The sequence below is a fragment of the Populus alba genome, chromosome 1 (assembly GCF_005239225.2).
Source record: "Populus alba chromosome 1, ASM523922v2, whole genome shotgun sequence".
Classification (NCBI taxonomy): Eukaryota; Viridiplantae; Streptophyta; class Magnoliopsida; order Malpighiales; family Salicaceae; genus Populus; species Populus alba.
Window position 1 is genome coordinate 31,998,019 of NC_133284.1, and position 18,411 is coordinate 32,016,429.

At 35.2% G+C, this 18,411-nt stretch overlaps 4 protein-coding genes across 5 annotated transcripts; 1 reads left to right on the forward strand and 3 right to left on the reverse strand.

Moving 5' to 3' along the window:
• Positions 1-809: 809 nt before the first annotated feature.
• LOC118055543 (AT-hook motif nuclear-localized protein 28) lies at positions 810-1,975 on the reverse strand. Its single transcript, XM_035067467.2, has one exon. It carries the CDS (start codon positions 1,939-1,941, stop codon positions 1,033-1,035), a length of 909 nt encoding a protein of 302 aa, XP_034923358.1. The 5' UTR covers positions 1,942-1,975; the 3' UTR covers positions 810-1,032.
• Positions 1,976-5,116: 3,141 nt separating this feature from the next.
• LOC118055544 (uncharacterized) lies at positions 5,117-7,411 on the reverse strand. The gene has a single exon (XM_035067469.2). It carries the CDS (start codon positions 6,751-6,753, stop codon positions 5,437-5,439), a length of 1,317 nt encoding a protein of 438 aa, XP_034923360.1. The 5' UTR covers positions 6,754-7,411; the 3' UTR covers positions 5,117-5,436.
• A 2,983-nt stretch (positions 7,412-10,394) lies between these two features.
• On the reverse strand, positions 10,395-14,107 carry LOC118055591 (uncharacterized). The gene is made up of 3 exons (XM_035067550.2): positions 13,740-14,107; positions 13,138-13,276; positions 10,395-11,175 (listed from the first exon to the last, which is right to left on the reverse strand). Exons 1-3 carry the CDS (start codon positions 13,794-13,796, stop codon positions 10,658-10,660), a joined length of 714 nt encoding a protein of 237 aa, XP_034923441.1. The 5' UTR covers positions 13,797-14,107; the 3' UTR covers positions 10,395-10,657.
• Positions 14,108-15,782: 1,675 nt separating this feature from the next.
• LOC118055545 (uncharacterized) lies at positions 15,783-18,158 on the forward strand. 2 transcript variants are annotated; one of them, XM_073407099.1, is made up of 6 exons: positions 15,783-15,925; positions 16,016-16,103; positions 17,107-17,174; positions 17,585-17,653; positions 17,734-17,783; positions 17,876-18,158. In XM_073407099.1, exons 1-6 carry the CDS (start codon positions 15,848-15,850, stop codon positions 17,985-17,987), a joined length of 465 nt encoding a protein of 154 aa, XP_073263200.1. In that variant the 5' UTR covers positions 15,783-15,847; the 3' UTR covers positions 17,988-18,158. The 2 variants fall into 2 exon arrangements, with proteins under 2 accessions (XP_073263200.1, XP_034923361.1); XM_035067470.1 differs by having other exon boundaries at positions 17,110-17,174.
• The last annotated feature ends 253 nt before the right edge of the window (positions 18,159-18,411 follow it).

Genomic DNA, 18,411 nt, shown 5'->3' on the forward strand with positions numbered 1-18,411 from the left:
AATTTTTAAAAAATAAAAAATATATTATTTTAATATATTTCTAAAATAACATTTAAAAATCAATCACTATCTATCCTGCGAAACTCTTTTAAGGTGCATGAAGAATGTGCATGAATCGGATATCAAGAATCAAGAAATATTCTCAGCTTTTTTTTTTCTAGCCTCGAAGACGTACAGCATTCTATACGCATGCATTTCAGTGCGTTCATGATAGCTAGGTTATGGTTTGACAAGTCCTAACCAGTTGTAATGTGCAAAGAAGATGGATCAAATGGGTTGTTGCCCATGACAAGAAAGAAAAGACGACTCAGTAACGAAAGCCACCAGATCATGATAATATTAGTACAGTTATCTAGCCTGCAGCACCAGTTGAAGGCTTTGGATAGAGTTTCTTGCTTCCATTCAGGCATATCTGTGTGCTTTAATTGCTTGGGAGAAGGTGAGAAATTGAACCCTTGCAAAGGGCATTGGACCCCTGACATTGAATTCCCAAAGATATTAATTACGGTGGCGTCAGGTCACTTGTTGCAGAAAACAACATGGTAACAGTAGCCTAAACCGTGACAGGGTTCTGCGCCACTGCCAATGCCACCCTCTTTCTTCATCGGGATTTCTAAGAAACCTGCAAACAATCTATGTGAACCGGATCAACTCTTAAGAGAAATGCAAGCATATAGACATATACACACACAAACGCCATTAATGAAACAATAAAACCAGACGAAGGGAAGGGAAGGGCTCATATCGATATAGAAGATTCATAGATAATATATAAATTAAGGAGGTGTAGTCTGAAATTCGCGCAAACTTCAGGCAACATAAAATAAAAGTACTATTACAAAACTAGCTATCCAGAGAAAGACAATTCTATTTTAGTTGCCTTTATTATAGCAATAACATTCTCTAACTAAATTTCACTTTCATAAACATCACCTACACAATTTTGTAGAACGAAGAAACACGTGCTGCAAGTCATCTAACACAATTTTGCACCTAAATGCTTGCCCAGGAAAGTTGAACATTTTATTCCTGCTAATATGATGGACGCGAGGAAGGGCCAGGCCAGTGCACAATATCAGGAGGAGGCATCTGGCAATTGACTGGGGTTGGATTAGCCAAGCCATAAACAGCCATGGACATGCCAGTGCTAACACAAGACTCACTTGCGGTACCACCACCACCAACATTACTAGGTTTAGTCTCTTGATCATCCTTATCGTTCTCATATGGTAGCCTGTGAAACGTAGGGTTCACGAAAGTAGCAGCCACCACCACAACTTGATTTGCAGCTATCACCTTGCCAGCCACTATCCCTCCAAAAACCTGTCCTTGTGCCCCTGCAAGAGATATCCCAAAAGAAGAGCAAGAATACACAGAACCAGGAGAAGAAGAGGAAGAAACGCATGCTACTTTACTCGATGCAAAAGAACCAACAAAAGAGCCAAACAGTGCAAGCAAGTTAAAGGTTCCATGTAAAGATAGAGAAGGAGCATGAGAAACTGGGTGGCTAAGAGTAACATTAGATACAGACCCATTTGCACTCATAACACTTATGCCCGCATGGTTTCTACGAGCAAAGTTGATTATAGTTTCGATTATATCAGAACCAGCGGAGATCTCGAGAATGACTGGTTTCATGGAGGACTCGCAGTCTTTGGTGATGATAATGGGCGGTTTGGGCCTGTTTTTGGAGCCAGGTGGTCTACCTCTTGGCTTTCTCTGAATCTGAACTGATTGGATTCTGATGTCCTTGTGGTGGTGGTGGTGATCATCAGGAGAGGTATTGTTGCAGGGTCCACCAAACCTTGATGGAGAGTCGGTGGACACAGGAGTGGTGGAGAATGTAGGGACACTTCTTGGGCTATGCTCGGAGGAGGAGTCATCAGAGGTGTGAGACAGTTCTCTTGAGAGAGAGATTGCACCTTCAAAGTGGTCAGCCATTTCATGGGGAGGATTTTGTCGAGTGAGAGAGAGAGAGAGAATGGAAGAAGCAGGAAAAACACTGTTTCTTTAAGGTTGTTTTTATAGTCAGGGTTTTGAGTTGTGGGTCCCACAATTTTGCACAATTTTGCAAGTTTCCAGAGGAGAGGCTGGCACATACGATGCGAAGGAAGGTGGGGGACACCTTAGTCTTTTGGGGGGGGTCTCTAAAATGATGGGTATCATATCTGAATTTTGAAGGTGGTCTAGAAATAGAGTGGGGTCAGGGAGTGTACGCCAATCTCTTTTGTGTTTTTTCTTGGGAGTTTGCTTGCTTGGACTTGGCTAGGTTGGGTCCTCCTCAACTCTCTGTTTTGTTAGTTCGCCGTCGGTGATTGGTAGTGTTTTTTAAATTATTTTTTATTTTTAAATTGCATAATATATCAAAACAATTTAAGAATATATGTAAAATTAAATTTAAGTAAATTTCTGTTTGTACCAATGTCCCAAACAAGGGTGAAATTGATGGGTAAACACTATTCCCGGTGTAAAATAATTAGAGGGAGTGCTTGAAAGTGTATTTATTTTTGTTTTTGAATTTCAAAAAAAATATTTTTACTTTATTTTTTTTATATCAACAAATTAAATCGCATTAAAAAAATATTAATTAAAGGCTTTGATTTGAAAAATAAAATATTATTTTAATACAAAAAACTATTTTAAAAAATACCTTGTATCATTATCACAATCTTAAGTATATACTTGTGGTATAAAACACTTTTTAAAAATATTTTTTATTTTAAAATGTATTAAAATAATTATATATATATATATATTATTAACATTAATAATTGAAAAGTATTAAAAAAATATTAATTTAATGCTTTTTAAATAAAATATACTTTTACAATGTATAAAAAAAATACCGTACTTTGAAAATCTCACTAAATGAGAGGCAAAAAGGAAGGGGCATCGTTGCATCAAATATTAACATCACGTTACAAGAAAGAAAAAAGAACCCTACGAAAAAATCACGATAGACATTGTGGTATGCATGGTAATTTTATGTAACTTCTTTGTCGATTTTTTATTATGTTTTTTCGTTACATGTTTTCGTGGTATAAAGCATTACCGCATGGTTGCTTCCCATTCGGGTTGAGTGATTCGACCGTCCTTAAATAATTTTTTAATATTAAACATCATTTTTGTTTGTACTGATTTTCAATATTTTACACCTCCCTTTATGGTTTCAGAATTATCTTTATTCATGGTAAGATTTAATAGTTCAAGATACGTGGTCAACGGGTCGTTTAAATCAAATTTTTTTTTTTAAAAAAAATCAAAATAACATTGTTTTAATTAAAAAAAAATCAACAGATTGCAACTGAGTTTTTGATCGGGTCAGCTAGGTCGCGGGGTCATACCGGATTTTTTCTTCACCTGTTTTTTCTTCAACCCGGCCTGGTTCCAGCCCAGGATCGGTCGGGTCCCGAGTTGATCCGCCAGGCTGGACCGGGTTTCAAAACTATGGTTTTTTATAATTTTTATATATATATATATAGTTTTGATTTTTGACATGTAATGTCAAAATCATAAAATTTAAATGCACTTTTATAATAATGTCTGATTTTTTTTAGAAAAAAAATATTTTTTTAATTTATTTTATTTTATTATTTTTTATTATGATACTTTTCTATTTTTTATATTTGAAGGAGATATTTTTCTCTATTTTTTCTTTCAGTATATCATCCTCTCTTGAATGGTGAATTAACGTTTTTTTTTTAATTAAAATTTTGAGTTTTAAATGAAAATATGGAAAACACATCTACTTAGTTTAAACCTCCATAGAAGAAGAAATTATGCCATGACTGCATAGACTCGCCCACCTCCCGGTTTAGGGGTGCCAATGTCCTGAGGTGAATTGGGCCAAAAAGGCACCTGGGCCCAAATCGTGGGTGCATGTTCTGGGATTATGGGCCGATAAGGTAGTCCAAGTCTAAATTAAAGCTCATGGCCGCATCCATACTTATACATACAATACACTAATACGATACATCCAAGCTAATTTGAACATTTTGAACATCCACGTGAATAAATAAAAAAAATAAATACTTGTATGTTTGTGCATAAAACCCCTAGCCCATCAAATTTAATTATCACATCAATGAATAATAATTATTTTTCATAGTATTTTTTATTTAAAAATATATTTTTTAAAAAAATATTTTTAATATAAACATATCAAAAAATATAAAAATACTAAAATAAATTAATTTGAAGCAATTAAAAATATGTCTTTTAACAAAAAAACAGCTATTAATTATGTTGAAGTCGAAGCTTAAGCTTGATGGACAAGAGTTGTATGAATTAGGTGAAAATTGTTGGATAAAAAGAAAAGGAAGGTACACCATGCATGAAGAAGTAGATTATCATGGGAGCCACAAGATTTGCACACGCAAAATCAACCCTACAAACAGTGGACAATTGAGTACAGAACCGGCACCTCGGATTCCTACTCTTTCCAAGACCTATTTAAACGTGATTGATTGTATATATATTAATAATTTTGAATTATATGCACGGTGCGTGGAAAATGATCTTAATCTGCCCCACCATTGCAATGATATCTCCACCACCAAATTTAGTGGTTCCAGCAGATATTGCGATGCTTGCTTTTCCACCCCTCATCATGACCTGGGAATCATATATCTTCTCTTCTCCACACACAAAATGATACTCCGAAAGCATCCTCATGTTCTAAAGACGTTCATGAAAATTTGAAAAATAGAAATTGTTTAAAATTAGTTTTGTATATTTTGGGTTTGTTTTGATATTAAAAATAATTTTTTAAAATTAAAAAATATATTATTTTAATATATTTATGAGAATAACCGAAATACTTAACGACTAAGTAAGACGAATCTCTATGAAAAAATTGTTTCCTCGCTGGTCAAAGAACCTCGAAAGAGTTTCCTTTTAAATATGAAAAAATCAAACCCCAAACTAAGATTCAAATTCAAACATGTGTTAATATTATCTTTTTAACAAATAACTGATATTTCATGATATAGCACTGTAATCATGGCACTCTCTCTGGGCATAAATTTGTTTTGACGTTTTACATGTAAAATCCTGTAAGCTCAACCTGCAGAGATGTCTTAGTGGATTCAAGATCCCCTTCTACAGGATACAAACCTTTGGGAACCCTTCAATTCGGATACAGTTATTATTACATAGTTGAAAATTAACATGTGAAATGTACCGAATGCTTGAAAAAAACAAAGATTTACTAACCACCCACACAACTAGATATAGCAGAACACATCTCAGGTATGCGTTTGTGAAGGTTAATGAAGTGAAAGATATTAGAAGAAATTGTCGTGACAAGAAAAAAAAGGAAGTTAAGAAACAATAAGAATATTTCGAATCATAAAAACCTCTGAAGAAGCCGATAGTTGAACTCCATTTCCTGATAGAACAAAGCAAGGTAGCATATGCAGCAGAAAGGGTTATTGATTAGAAGAATGCGCGGCTACCATAAAACACTCGCCCTCCGTCCTTCTTCTTTTTCTCAAGCTCTAGTTTATTGCTAAGACTTTGAATCACATCACCACGATCTACAGATTCCAGCTTGTCAAGATCCATAGGTAGCTCCATCTTGGCCAAGGATTCTGTGAATTGTTGCATGCTCCTCATGTACATGTCTACTATTTGCTGCTGCATTGCAGACTGTTCGGCCTCGAGATTGATATTTCCTAGGGGGGGTGAAAATACTTGACCAAATTTAACAGGACTCATGTTTCCTTCCTTCCTGCTCTCCTCCTCCTTGCTTGTAAAATCCGATTCCTTTTCGTCTCGGACTTCATTTCCCTTCTTTGATGTTGGTGTGTCGGGACAAGTACAGGAGTTATGATTAGCCTCCGTGGTGATCGAAACGTTAAGAGAGCTTGAGAATTGACCACCTAAACGACTCTTCCTATCAAATGAGTCGGAAGAATTTCTGTCATCGCTCAGGCTTGTTGTCGTAGAGCTCAAGAAACTGGAATTTTTTATGCTGCCACTAGGTGAAGAGGAACCACCTTGATTTTGCTCGGAGGAATTTATGTTCATTTCACAATCATGAATAGCAGGTTGCGGGGAGGCACCGAGGTGAAGAAATGAGCCAGGCCTGGAACCCAAGTCATCAAAATATTCTGAGACCATTAGCTGATTCTCTCTAACAACATTGATATCGGGAAATTCAATTCTCGAATACTCAACTGGGTCCAGAATAACTTCTGATACCTTTCTATCAAGAAGCACGACCTCTGATGATATCGAAGATTTGGCAGCTGTTGTTGAGGGCTTGACAGGAAAAGATGTGTTTAAGGAGAGAGACAATTTGATAGTGCCAGCGGGAGAGTGAAAGAGGTCAGTGGAGGAGAGGCTGTAATCTTGGGTCACCTTTCCTTTTCCAGAAACTTGTGAGATAGGGACCAAAGCAAATCCTAGAAGCTGATCCTCCATGTAGTTTCTAGCTCTACTAAGCATCCAAATCTCACATTTGAGGACTGCATCGAGTTGAGCGAGTTTCATCATCAAGTTTTCATTGAATTCTGGGTTTCTTCCACCTCTATTGATAATTCTAGTTGAAAGGGTCTCATCAGGATTATAAGTTAGAGAGAATTTTGCATAAACATCTTGGTTATCATAGATACATATGTTGTGAATATTCCTGGCATGATGAACATAGATTTCAAGAATCCCACAGAACTCAGAATCGCCATCTGCATCGCCCATCGTGTTTGAATTTGGATTATACCTGAACCCGGTTGATTGATTGAAAGAATCCATCGAAAGAAAGTTAAATCCTCAACGTGATGCTCCAAGGAAGTTTCTATACTATACCCTACTTGGTTCAGATTTGGCAAGAAAGCTCCGATAAATGAGAGAAGAGAACAAAACAGAGCCGACACAAAGAACAATCTATGAAACACTGATATATTGGAAGATCTTGTTCCTACATGTGTATCCCATTTGATAAGAAGGCTTTTTTAATAAGCTTTGTAAGATAAATGAATGGAATTAAACGCAAAATGTGGTAATAGGAAGAATGTTTTAAAGGGAAAGAAAACAAAACAGGGCTGTTTCAGACAGCAGATTGATTACTTATAACGCACTGGAAGCCTTTCTCTCTAGTTTCCAGTCCTTTTTTTGGATCGTGTTGACATCATCATCATCAATCCATGAATTCAAGGAAAGGACTGGACATAAAGGAAAACAAAATGGAGACAGGCAGAGAGAGACTTGCGGTGGAATAAAAGAGCTTGCTTTGTGCAAGTTGAAGAGGTGGGTGAGGATGTAGGCGGTAGGTAAGAATCAAAAGAGAAGGAAGGGAAAGAAGAAGAAGAAGATGGTGATGATATTGTTGATGATGATGGTATGGCTTGTTTTCATATGCCACTTCTTTTCCTGCTTGTTTTCTTTTTCTATAGGAAGTGGTGGGTGGGGGATTGAGATTTTTGGAAGGCTTTGCTTTGCTTGACATTGCAGCTTCCACTCCCAGTGGACTTTTGCTCCACTGAGGTTAATTGGAGGGCCCACTTTCTGGTCCCATTTTTCATTATTATTTTCTCCACCTATCTCCCTCTCACAGATGCTCTCCTAAGCTTCGAGACAAAATAATCCCTTCTGTCCTCCCTCTACCATATTCAAGGCTTTATGGGGAGAAATCGTCTCAAAAACAACCCCATGCCAGCAGGCTGTGGAAAAAACCAAGGTTTGAGTGCTGCTGAGAAAATCTACAGACTTTCAACCACACATGCATGCAAATTAACCCTTGCAAAGTTCCCTGGCAGCGAGGGGAAAAGAACGAGGTTAACTGATCAATATGAACAGCTTAAAGCACCAGCAAACTATTCAAACCTTGCAACTGCTTCCCTTGAATGCTACTTTGTAGACTGTAGAGTATAAGCAATGTGATGAAGCTCCCTTGGTTTATGGGTAATCCTAATCTTGAACAATGAAGTGATAGGACTGGCCTAGTGTTAGGACGTCTAATCTGGCATGGCTAATTGAGTTCGAAAGTAACTATAGATGATCTTGGTTTGCTAAGACATGTCTCCATCCATAGCGCTGGACCTGCTATCATTAAATTGAACCTCACCTTAAAGGACAGGAGGTGTTCATATTGAATGAAACTTGACAAAGGGCCTCCAAATCGTAGTTCATGTCTTAAAATATACATACATATATATAGAATACCAAGATATTATTGTTATTGATAGCAGGAATTATCCAAAATATGAAGAGGAAAAAGAAAGAGCGACTTTCCTGACATTGAATTCATACGTTCAAAAGGAGATCGCCATGATCGGTTACAAAGTCTTGACACATTAGCTTAGGGGAGCAATATTTCTGGATAGTAGCCAGTGCAAGATTCAAACTTAAGATGGCATGCGTGTGGACTGAAATGAAGTCCACAGCTTGCAATTTCTTGATAATCATGGGAGTATTTTTGACTCCCACTACCAATTAAACTTAGAAAAAAAAACTGATATTGTTTTTCATTTCTTCGAAAAACTGAGAAAACCCTTTTCATGGCTAACTGGAAAATGCGAAGTTTTTGTTTTTCCTTTCTGGGAAAGAAAGAAAAAGTTTAATTAGTTCGGAAAGGCACTCAAGTAAATATCTGTCAAAGGAAATGAAATGTCCCGAGTTGGTGGCGATGTGCTTTCATCCAATAGCTGGTGTAGGGCCTGATCCAGTGATTAGAAAGTCGAGCACTAATAAGAACGCAATTCGTGACTAGAAATTCTTCGGCTCCTGGGGCCTCTGTGCTTCCTCCTCCTCCTCCTCCTCCTCCTCCAAAAAGGTTTGGTAGTTAAGAAAGGATGATGGCTGGCCTGACTTTGACTTGAGAATGCAAACTGTAGCCTTCTTATTTCTCTATCGAGCTTTAATTCATGACAGTCTCCGTATTGTCATTATTACAAAATAATTGTAGCAATACAAGTGGTGTAATCAAATGCTCTTCTTGTGGAAATACTTTATACAAATACTTCGAATTTATTAATTATATGTTCCAGCCCAAGGGTGCATATCTGGCTGAAAATCACATTTTTTTCCTTTTAGCTCAAAATATTATTTATATGAACAGTTTATTTTATTATGTATTTAATGTTATGGTGGTGATTGTTTTTTAAAGTGTTTTTCATTTAAAAAATATATTAAATATTATTTGTTAAAATATTTTTATTTTTAATACAGTAACATCAAAATAATCTAAAAATTACTAAATAAAAAAAATCTTTTAAAAAATCAAATTCTCTTAAAGCGGTGTTTGAAAACAAATGAGTTATAAAACTCAGTCGTGGCTTCTAATACATATTAGGCGGATACTGGAAAACTGATATGGGCTTTATACTGCAAACAAGGAGCAATAATACAGCTCAAGGCTCAACAGTCAACAGGACTCCTTCACCGGGCCCGCCATTTCCGACCAGACACGTTCCTCGCTCATTCTTGAGTCTCTCAAACTTTTCTTGCTGCAGACAAAAGAAAGCTCAACTAAGGCATCATTGCCACGAGACTTTCGTGAAAATTAAGATTATGTTTAATTTCTTAATAAATATTTTTCATCTCCAGTTTTCTTTTCCATTTATAGCTTCAATTCTCCATCAAAATATATAGAAAACGAGTTCGTTTGGTTAATCTATGAAATTGCTTCCCTTCAGAAATTGAAAAAAATGTTCAAACACAAGTTTTTTCCTGAATAATTTTTTAAGTTTTTACTTATATACAGCTATTTATTCAAAAAAAAAATTTAATTGTTATAACTTGGATGAAAAAAATTATTCACTAATTAATTTTATTACCTTTCCACGTAACTCGGACCATGGATTGAGCAAGTGAGTGATAATATTGTTCATATTAGTGTAATCATTTTCTTCATGGTGACAAAAAACTGACACCAGAAGGAAATTTGCTGTGAACATAAGATTTGGAGGTATCTGAATGATACTTAAAGCTTTTGTTACCCAAAAGACATGGAAACGCGTGTTCTTTGTTTTAAACATGCAAAAACTTTTAATGAGAGAAACTCGATAAACGTCGAGAAAATGTTCAGCAAAACTACCTAGTAATATGGAGAATAATTCTCTAGATAGAAAAGAATCATACAGAAAACAAAATCCTATCTTTTGGAGATTTTCTTTTTAAAAAAAAAATGAGTTACTAAGTAAATAAAAAATTGCCCTAATCAACGTCAGAGATACAGAGCTCCACGAAAAAAGATAATCCATCAGTATAAATGATTCTGGAAAATTCATTTTCAACCTAGGTACTCACTTGTTAAACTTATAACAACAGAAATAAATAGAACTGTTGCACAGAAATCGCAGTGGTGACTCGATCCAAATGCCACAGCACAGGAACGTCCATCTGATTATCAGCTCGACCTGGAGTCCCAAAACAGCCGTGCAAACAATGCAATATAATCTCTGGAATATTGCAAATCCCAGTCAACTTGTAATCAATGACAAGTTTAAGAAATACATGGTGTTAGCAAAGCAACTGCAATATGAAGTTATGAACTTCATTGTGAGTTGGAATCAAACAGCGTTAAATCTTGAAAGAACAATGAACCTGATATTTCATTACCAACCACGGACCCCCATCTCCTAGACGCTATCCAACTAACATGTCATTATTCCAGAGAGTTAAAAGCATGGAAATACAGACAGAAATGGACAGAGAATCACTTCCTGCCCAGCCTTGCCAAATGCTGCTGATGTTTTGATGCAGCAGCTTCACGCTTGAGTGTCCTCTTCGCCCGTCTCCCAGTTCTATCTTTTCCAGCCTCTTTCTTCTTAGGTTCACGTGAAGTGCCCGCCCCCGAGTCCTTGAAATCTGCTTGATGCACTGGCCTTGCTTCTTGATGCCCTGCCCTAACATAGCCATTATCTCCCCACCTCCGATTTCCAATGCGAAGATTGGATGAACTGCTCAAGTGCACTTCATCTAGATCATCATCCTCATCCTCAAACTCGTATGGATAATAATCCTCTGGATCTTCATAAACATCTTCATGATCCTCCACAGTCAAAGTCATGAACCATGAGGCTCGAAGGAGGAGGCAAACACTTTCCTCAAACATGTAATCCTGGATGCTGTTAAAAAACAAAAATATATTAAAATGACCTAAAGTAGGGTTTGCTTTGGCAACACGGGGAACGAATGATAATATGGGGAACAAATGGCAACACTTTCCCCGAGCTTATATAAGCCAAGTTTATGTATTTTGATCAAATTATCCAACTAATAGGGTGTTTGGGACAGTGGCAGTGATTGCTTTTCAAAATGTTTTTTGCTTAGAAATGCATCAAAATAAATTTTTTTATTTGTTTTTACGTCAGCACATCAAAACGATCCGAAAACACCATGACAAATTAATCTGAAGCAAAAAAAAATCATATTTTTTAACAAATTCAGTTGAAACGCTGTCCCAAATAGGACTCTAAGTGACCACATACAGAGTGTAATACAACTATTCTGCATAAAAAGGATAAAGAGAGATTTATACAAATAAAGGATTTAAGAAGAGAAACTATTTTCAAAAGACATTTCTTTATACTGCATAAAGAACGGATGCAAGTGTGATAAATAAATGGCACAAACAATGTAAGTGCGGGAACAAATATGAAGCTGCAAAGACAGAGACCAGAAGCAAAGTTAGAACCTACTTGCAGAAATGAGCCAGAGCATAAATGTAAGACTGCCTTAAACTCATATCCGACGCCTAATATACCATCAAATACAGCTGTAAGAACTACAATGTTGAACATTGCATTTCATGAAGAATTCATACATGATTTGCAGATGGAACTCATGTATAAGCAGAAGCTCTGGAATTGGGACTGTTAAGGCATGTAGTTAGTACATGAATGAATTATGACAAAGTATAAGAGTGCAAATCTTAGCATGTGAATGGATAAAGCTTATGAAGAATAAACTGGAAACTATCTAATACTAGCTGGCAGAGATGAATTAAATTAAACATACCTCTTCTATTAATTCCAGCAAACTGACTGATATAAACCAGGTTTCATAAAGCAACACTGTAAGCAAAGGAGTTTAAAATTTACTCCTCAACAGTGATGCAGTGCGAGACTCATAGCACAGATGCAAGTCACCACGAATTCTTTAAAACAAAAGAAAACATAAAAGTAGAGAATCAGCTTATATTTTATAGGAAGAAGTATAATATATGCATTATAAATGAAGGCAATAAAAGTGAATGCCATGGGACACAATAAATTTCAGGCAGCCATTAATTTGGATCCATTGCGTGTCATGAATGATAAAAAAAAAAAAGATGTAACACATCAGCAGAGTCACAGAAACAATAGGTGATATCCCGCCCCCATATCTGTGCAGAAATAACCATATTCAAGCAATTCCAAGCTTCACCGTGCACTTTGTTTTCATAGGTGAGAATACAGAGCCCTATCTATCTGCAGCCCAAACATGCTTGAGGAGAAACAAGACATGGCAATAAATCAATTGGGTTTTAGAAAAATTACACAAGGACAGGCAGGAACTTAAGAGGACCTCTTGCTTGGATTTCCTTTGAGCCTAGGACCTACACAACCACACTACATTTTATGACTACTTGAGCCAAGGACTAATCACAGCACAGCTGTAAAAGGAGCAACACTACATTGTACAATGGCCTTGTCAGTGAAGACCAAATGAACTATCAGCTACACCTGCTGACATGATTCCTAAGACATTCTCTTGATATTTATTCACAGCCCCTTGGACAGAATTAGGAGAAACGTTTTTGCATTGTAAGAGAGAAGAACCAAAAAAAGTTTACTTCTACTAATATGTTTCTATCTTTTTCAAGCTTTTGCGTATTATCCCTAATACAAGACTATTTAATTCCAGAGCATGCCAGCATCAAAGCCATCATCATTTTTCAAACTGAACCACTTGTATTGTGGCAGATCACATTTCCAGCTTCCACGTTCTTAATCTTAACGAAACATACATGAGGTATCATCCTCCATGAACAAATAAGACGAATTTAAAAAAAATAACCAACAGAAGACTCTCTGGTCAAGAAGCCAAGATGTCTAGAGAAGTCTCTCAATCATACAATTCAAGTGAATCAAAATTAACCAAAGCAGTACGCATGTTCGCAACCTTTAAATCATAATTAGATCAGAATAAATCATACTAACCAGTACGCATGCTCGCAACCTTTGATAAGAGCAGTTTCCTGAAGCACAATCTTATCCAAGCATATAGCACAAATCCCACCATGATTCCCACATGCCCTTTCGCTAATCTCCACTTTACTCTCCATTTCACCCTGAAACCAAAATCCCGATAAATTTAATTCACCAATAACTTCAGAAACACCATCCATTTCCCTCCAAAAGCAAAAAGTCCCGAGAAACCAACCAACTTGTACCAAACCAATCTAACAAACCCCAGCCAGCCAAAACTACCAAAAGGGTCTCTGATTATCTTAAAATCAGCTTTATAAGCTGTAAATGAACTGCAGTACTTCAAAATTAACGGTTTCAACGTACTTGCAATAATATTATATGAATCAACTACTAAGAATTGCTAACGTTTTGTTTTCAATCAGAGCATAATCACTGTTTACTGAGAATTCAATTACCGGACAAGAAATAACAACACGGGATTCATCAACTCCTTCAATTTCTTCTTAATTCTCCGTAATAACAAAAACCCAGAATTTAAAAAAAAAAAAAAAAAGTAAAGAAGAAGAAGACAGAACTGGATCTACAAGGTCAAGAAAGGAGTACCTCATCTTGAAGGGAGTGAAGTGATTGGTGACCGTCGATGTTGATGACTGATGTCATGGTTTTTGATAAATTTAATTTAATTAAGCTTACAACAAAAAAATAAGAGCTAATTTCATTTTTTTTTTTGTGCTGTACTAATCTAGATTTCTAAATTAAAAATACAATCTAAAGAATTTATACAAAGAAGGGTTCATAGAGGGGTAGAGATAAAAAAAGAAAGGAGAGGTCTAGAGAATGACTGTCCAGATTCCCACAGAGAAGGATAGAAGAGAAGACAGAAAATCAAGAGGGAGGACCCTCTTTTGGATCGAAGGGTCCAAGAAGACTGGGTGTTGCTGTGAATGATATAAAGTAAAATATGGCGGGGGGTATTTCTTTTCTTTTCTTTTCTTTTTTTCTTGTTTCCAAATTTCTAGGGGTGGACACCCACCCGACCATTCGGTGTCGTGTGGGCATATTCCAAGCACTCACGTTTCTCTTCCCTCCTTTCCTTCGTTTTTGTTTTTGTTTTTGTTTTTTTTTTCGAGTAATTGATATAAAATTATATTTTTATGATAAAAAAAGTATTTTTGTAGTAATTTACTACCTCAACAAGATTAATTCTTTTTATTTGATGATTTTAAAAAATGTATTTTGATGTATTAATAAAAAATATAATATTTTTTATAACTAGATTAATCCTACAAGATTATAATTATAAAATTATAAATTTGTTTATCTAAGACATGTTATTCAATCTTATTTTTTTATAACTTAAATTATAAAATTTAATAGGTTGAGTTGATTATTAAAATTTTATAATAAAATAAAGGAGACTAGTTGGGTTGTTAGTTAGGAAATACGGACCATCTAACTTAAAACTGAATTTATAAAAGGTTTATAACTTTATAATATATATTTTTAATTTTTTAAAATTTATTTTGAAAATTAATATATCAAAAGATTTAAAAATATATATAAAAAAATTTAAAATTTCCAAATTTACAAATACTCCGTGCAAACCACCCCAAAATGGAGCCATATAGTAAATGTCTAGAACAGTAGTTAGGAAAGCACGCTCCATAAAAAACACGTGCTGGTTCTGTTTGGCGCGAGTTTTGAGGATGACTTTGAATCGTGACCTCATTCGTGGAACCAATTATGAAATGTGAGGACGGTTTTTTATATTTTGAATTAATATTTTTTTAGTATATTTAGATTATTTTAATATATTTATAAGTATAAAATATTTTGAAAAGCAATTATTTTAATTAATTATATGATTTCGGTTATTAAATTAATTAATCACAATAAACAGGCTAATAATTACAATACTTTGATTTGATAAATCTAAGGAATAATTTTCCTTGCACGGTAAAAATTAAAAAATTAATTCTGCATGCGTGAATAATGATTTGTAACATATACTACTTGTTTATGGATGGGATGGTGCTATGCTCTCAAGGGAAATATCATGAAAAAAATGACGAATAGAAACGATAATAGGGATTTTAATTTCATGCAACTTTTTTAATAATTTATTAGTCATCGTGTTGTGATTTATGAGAGAACATTTTATTGTTTTCGAAGGATAATAGAGATAAAAACTAAAGAGATAAGATAAAAAATAAAAATAAAACTATATTTGATAATTATATATATAACAAAGTGATTGTTTCTATCTCTTTATAATAGATAAAATATTTCAAGGTGAAAAATGGGGGAATGAAAAAAATAGAAACTATCATGGTCCTTTAAATTGATGGTATGTACAATTTAATCCTTTAATCATTTTTATTTTTTTTTAATCAATATCTCTTGTATAAATATTTATTTTAATTAAATTGGTTAATTTTTTTTTATCAAATTAAAAATAAATCAATGATAAATAATATAAAAAATTGAGAAATAATATAAAAGTTACATGCACTTGGGCTGAATGGCTCCTTTTCCTGGGCTTTCTTCAGCGTCCTTTTGAAAACATAACTCGTTACCGGGCTCATAGCCCAGATTCCAACATGGCCTTCAAATGATCAGTAATTTTTCCGGTGGTGTGCACAAAGAAGAAGCGTGGAGCAGAGAAGCCTAAGACGGGGTGTGCTCTCTCACAGAACTCTAGGAAAGTAAAAATGGGAGAGGGAGCAAACCAGGCAGAGCAGCAAACCCAAATAGAAACAACACCGGAGACTGCTGATGCTTTACTTGAGGTAACATTTCTCAATACCCAATTCTCCATTTTTTTAAAGGAAACCTTTTATTTTAGCTCATTGCTCTCATTTTTATTTTTCTTTTTTCAGGCTGCTAGATATGATGATATTGAGGATATTGCAAGTTTAGCATCTTCTGGGGCTTCTCTTGATTCTAAAGATTCGCTGGGCAGAACAGGTTATCATCAGTTTCGTGATCTTTTGTTTCTTCTGTTTTAACTTTCTATTTTGCTTTTATTGCTTTATTATTATTATTATTCTGTTAGCGAGCATTTATATAACGATTCATGAGGCAGTTGTTGCAACACTTGTTTCGAAGTTTATGTATTATGTATGTTTTTTTCTAAAGCACAAGGTTCTCTAAATTCCATTCATCCCATGTAGGCATGTATTCTGATTCTACTTGGGAAACTCTGATTCAATCAATCTCTATTCATTTATAAAACCTGTCGATTCTTGATGCTATTGGGCTTTCAAACTAGTGGGTTCCTAGTTGTAGGAATGTTGTAATATAACTTGCAATAGGAGTGAAGTGTCGTAGCTCTTTTGGGTATATAATTTTGTGTTAAGGTGATGTTATGTAACATTGTTTCTTGTCCTTTATTTTTTTCCTTTATGATGGTGACAATATGAAGTGAAATGTATCTGAAACAGGTTTTATATTATTATTATTAAGAGAATGGGAGAGATTATATCAAAGAAAATGCAAGAATAGCGTTTGGTCTGGAACCACTGCATAAAATTTACAGAGAAACAGAAATTTTGAAAGTGAAGCTATATACATGTTAGAAATACGGTTCCATAACCAAGCCACACCAGCTTCTGCCAGCGAACCTGCAATGATGCTCGCAAATAGACTGAATAAACACAGCTTCCTTAAGGACAAGTGTGCTTCATTTTTTATTTTTTATTTGTTCTAGGTGTTGTTAGTTCCTAATTCCCTCTTGCTATAAGTTTCTAAAGATATGGCTTGTTTTTTATATTTTCATGTCTGTGATTAGATGTGAAGAATTTTGGTTTTGATAATCAAAATGGCTACTGAAGGGGCACATAGTCTTTTGATGAATTGGGTTTTTGAGAATTGTTGATTGTCCTCATATTATTGTAGTTTGAGTTTGCTTTTCTGGTGAGTTTTGCATGGTTTAATGGATGTCTGACTTTGCTTCACTGATTTGTGATAGCAGCACTCCATATGGCGGCAGCCAATGGACATCTTGACATTGTGGAGTATCTTATCAGTCAGGGAGTGGTAAGAGTTCACCGTTGATTTTCCTTTTCAAGTGTCTGGGGGCTGGGGGTTTTGGTTGGAGGCGGGTGCTGTGGAAAGGGCACACAATTGCACTTCATGGGAGCATTTGTAGTTAAATTCTTTGACGTATGTTCCAAGTAACTTTTTTTCTTATGGCTTCAGCAGCTAAATTAGCCGCATTCTTTTCCTAGTCTTAAATTTACTTAGACATACTGTTCTATTGTAGCCTTGACTAGCAGATGTTCTACGGTGTTATCTTTCCTTCTTGCATTAGTACTTTGCTTCCATTGACATAGACCATAAAGGATTGGAGCATGTTTGTTTGTATTTTTTTGTCTGTCCCTGGATTGGATCCTGATTGTAAATGCTTTGGTAAGACCTATCAAATATTGGTAACTTCCATTGAACAGGATCTCAATTCTGCCAATAAGGAGAAAAATACAGCTCTTCACTGGGCTTGCCTCAATGGTCATATTGAGGTAATTATCATTGTGACTTCCAAAAGCAGTTTTGTTATGCAACATCTTAGGTTTTTTTTAACAAATATAGGGTTCTGTAGGTGGTTAAGAATTTGATTCTGGCAGGATCGAGTTTAGGCTTTCTAAACAGGTATGTATTTTGAACCTGTAACCTTGAGCTGGTTCTCTGTTTCTCTATCGTGGATGCTAACATTCTCAAATCTACAACTGGATGATTTTAAGCCATGAACGGACCCCAATGGATGAAGCTGTTACTCGGGAAAAAATGGATGTTATTGATGCAATTAATGCAGCTGTGGCACAACTGGAACTTGCTGGTGTTGCAGTTTCCTAGCCTAGGATTTCTCTCATAAATGTAATCCATTAATATTTTTATAGGTGCATCTTTTTTGTCATGGATAGTGTGCTTTAAATTTGAATATTTTGGTTCATATGCTGTGGCTGGTGCTGTCCTTTGACTCCTGCATAAATTTTGTGAGACTTAATTTATCTGGTTCGATCCTTAGTTTGTGTGTGGATCATTTTAGGATGACAAAGATGTAAAAGGTGGCTTAGTTTCTGAAGATTTTGTGAAAGAATTTCCTAGTAGAAGCATCTTAAATTATGCCTGGCACTTAATGATGATGCTAGTGGAGGAATAAATGAAAATGATTCTCACTTCTTGAACTCTTTGAGATTCATCTAGGGAGACTTATTTTTATAATTTATTTTCATAACTTTATTACTTTAATTTCAGAGTTTATTGGTTTTGAATTTAT

Bases quoted from the DNA above. Each gene is read 5' to 3' on its own strand.
- LOC118055545 (XM_073407099.1), top strand. From the start codon at position 15,848: ATGGGAGAGGGAGCAAACCAGGCAGAGCAGCAAACCCAAATAGAAACA. The intron at 16,104-17,106 runs GTTATCATCAGT...GATTTGTGATAG, and splicing joins AGATTCGCTGGGCAGAACAG to CAGCACTCCATATGGCGGCA. The intron at 17,654-17,733 runs GTAATTATCATT...AGGGTTCTGTAG, and splicing joins GCCTCAATGGTCATATTGAG to GTGGTTAAGAATTTGATTCT.
- LOC118055544 (XM_035067469.2), bottom strand. From the start codon at position 6,753: ATGGATTCTTTCAATCAATCAACCGGGTTCAGGTATAATCCAAATTCA.
- LOC118055543 (XM_035067467.2), bottom strand. From the start codon at position 1,941: ATGGCTGACCACTTTGAAGGTGCAATCTCTCTCTCAAGAGAACTGTCT.
- LOC118055591 (XM_035067550.2), bottom strand. From the start codon at position 13,796: ATGACATCAGTCATCAACATCGACGGTCACCAATCACTTCACTCCCTT. The intron at 13,277-13,739 runs GTACTCCTTTCT...TTTTGGTTTCAG, and splicing joins TTCACTCCCTTCAAGATGAG to GGTGAAATGGAGAGTAAAGT. The intron at 11,176-13,137 runs GATTTATTCTGA...GGCTTATATAAG, and splicing joins GCATGCGTACTGGTTAGTAT to CTCGGGGAAAGTGTTGCCAT.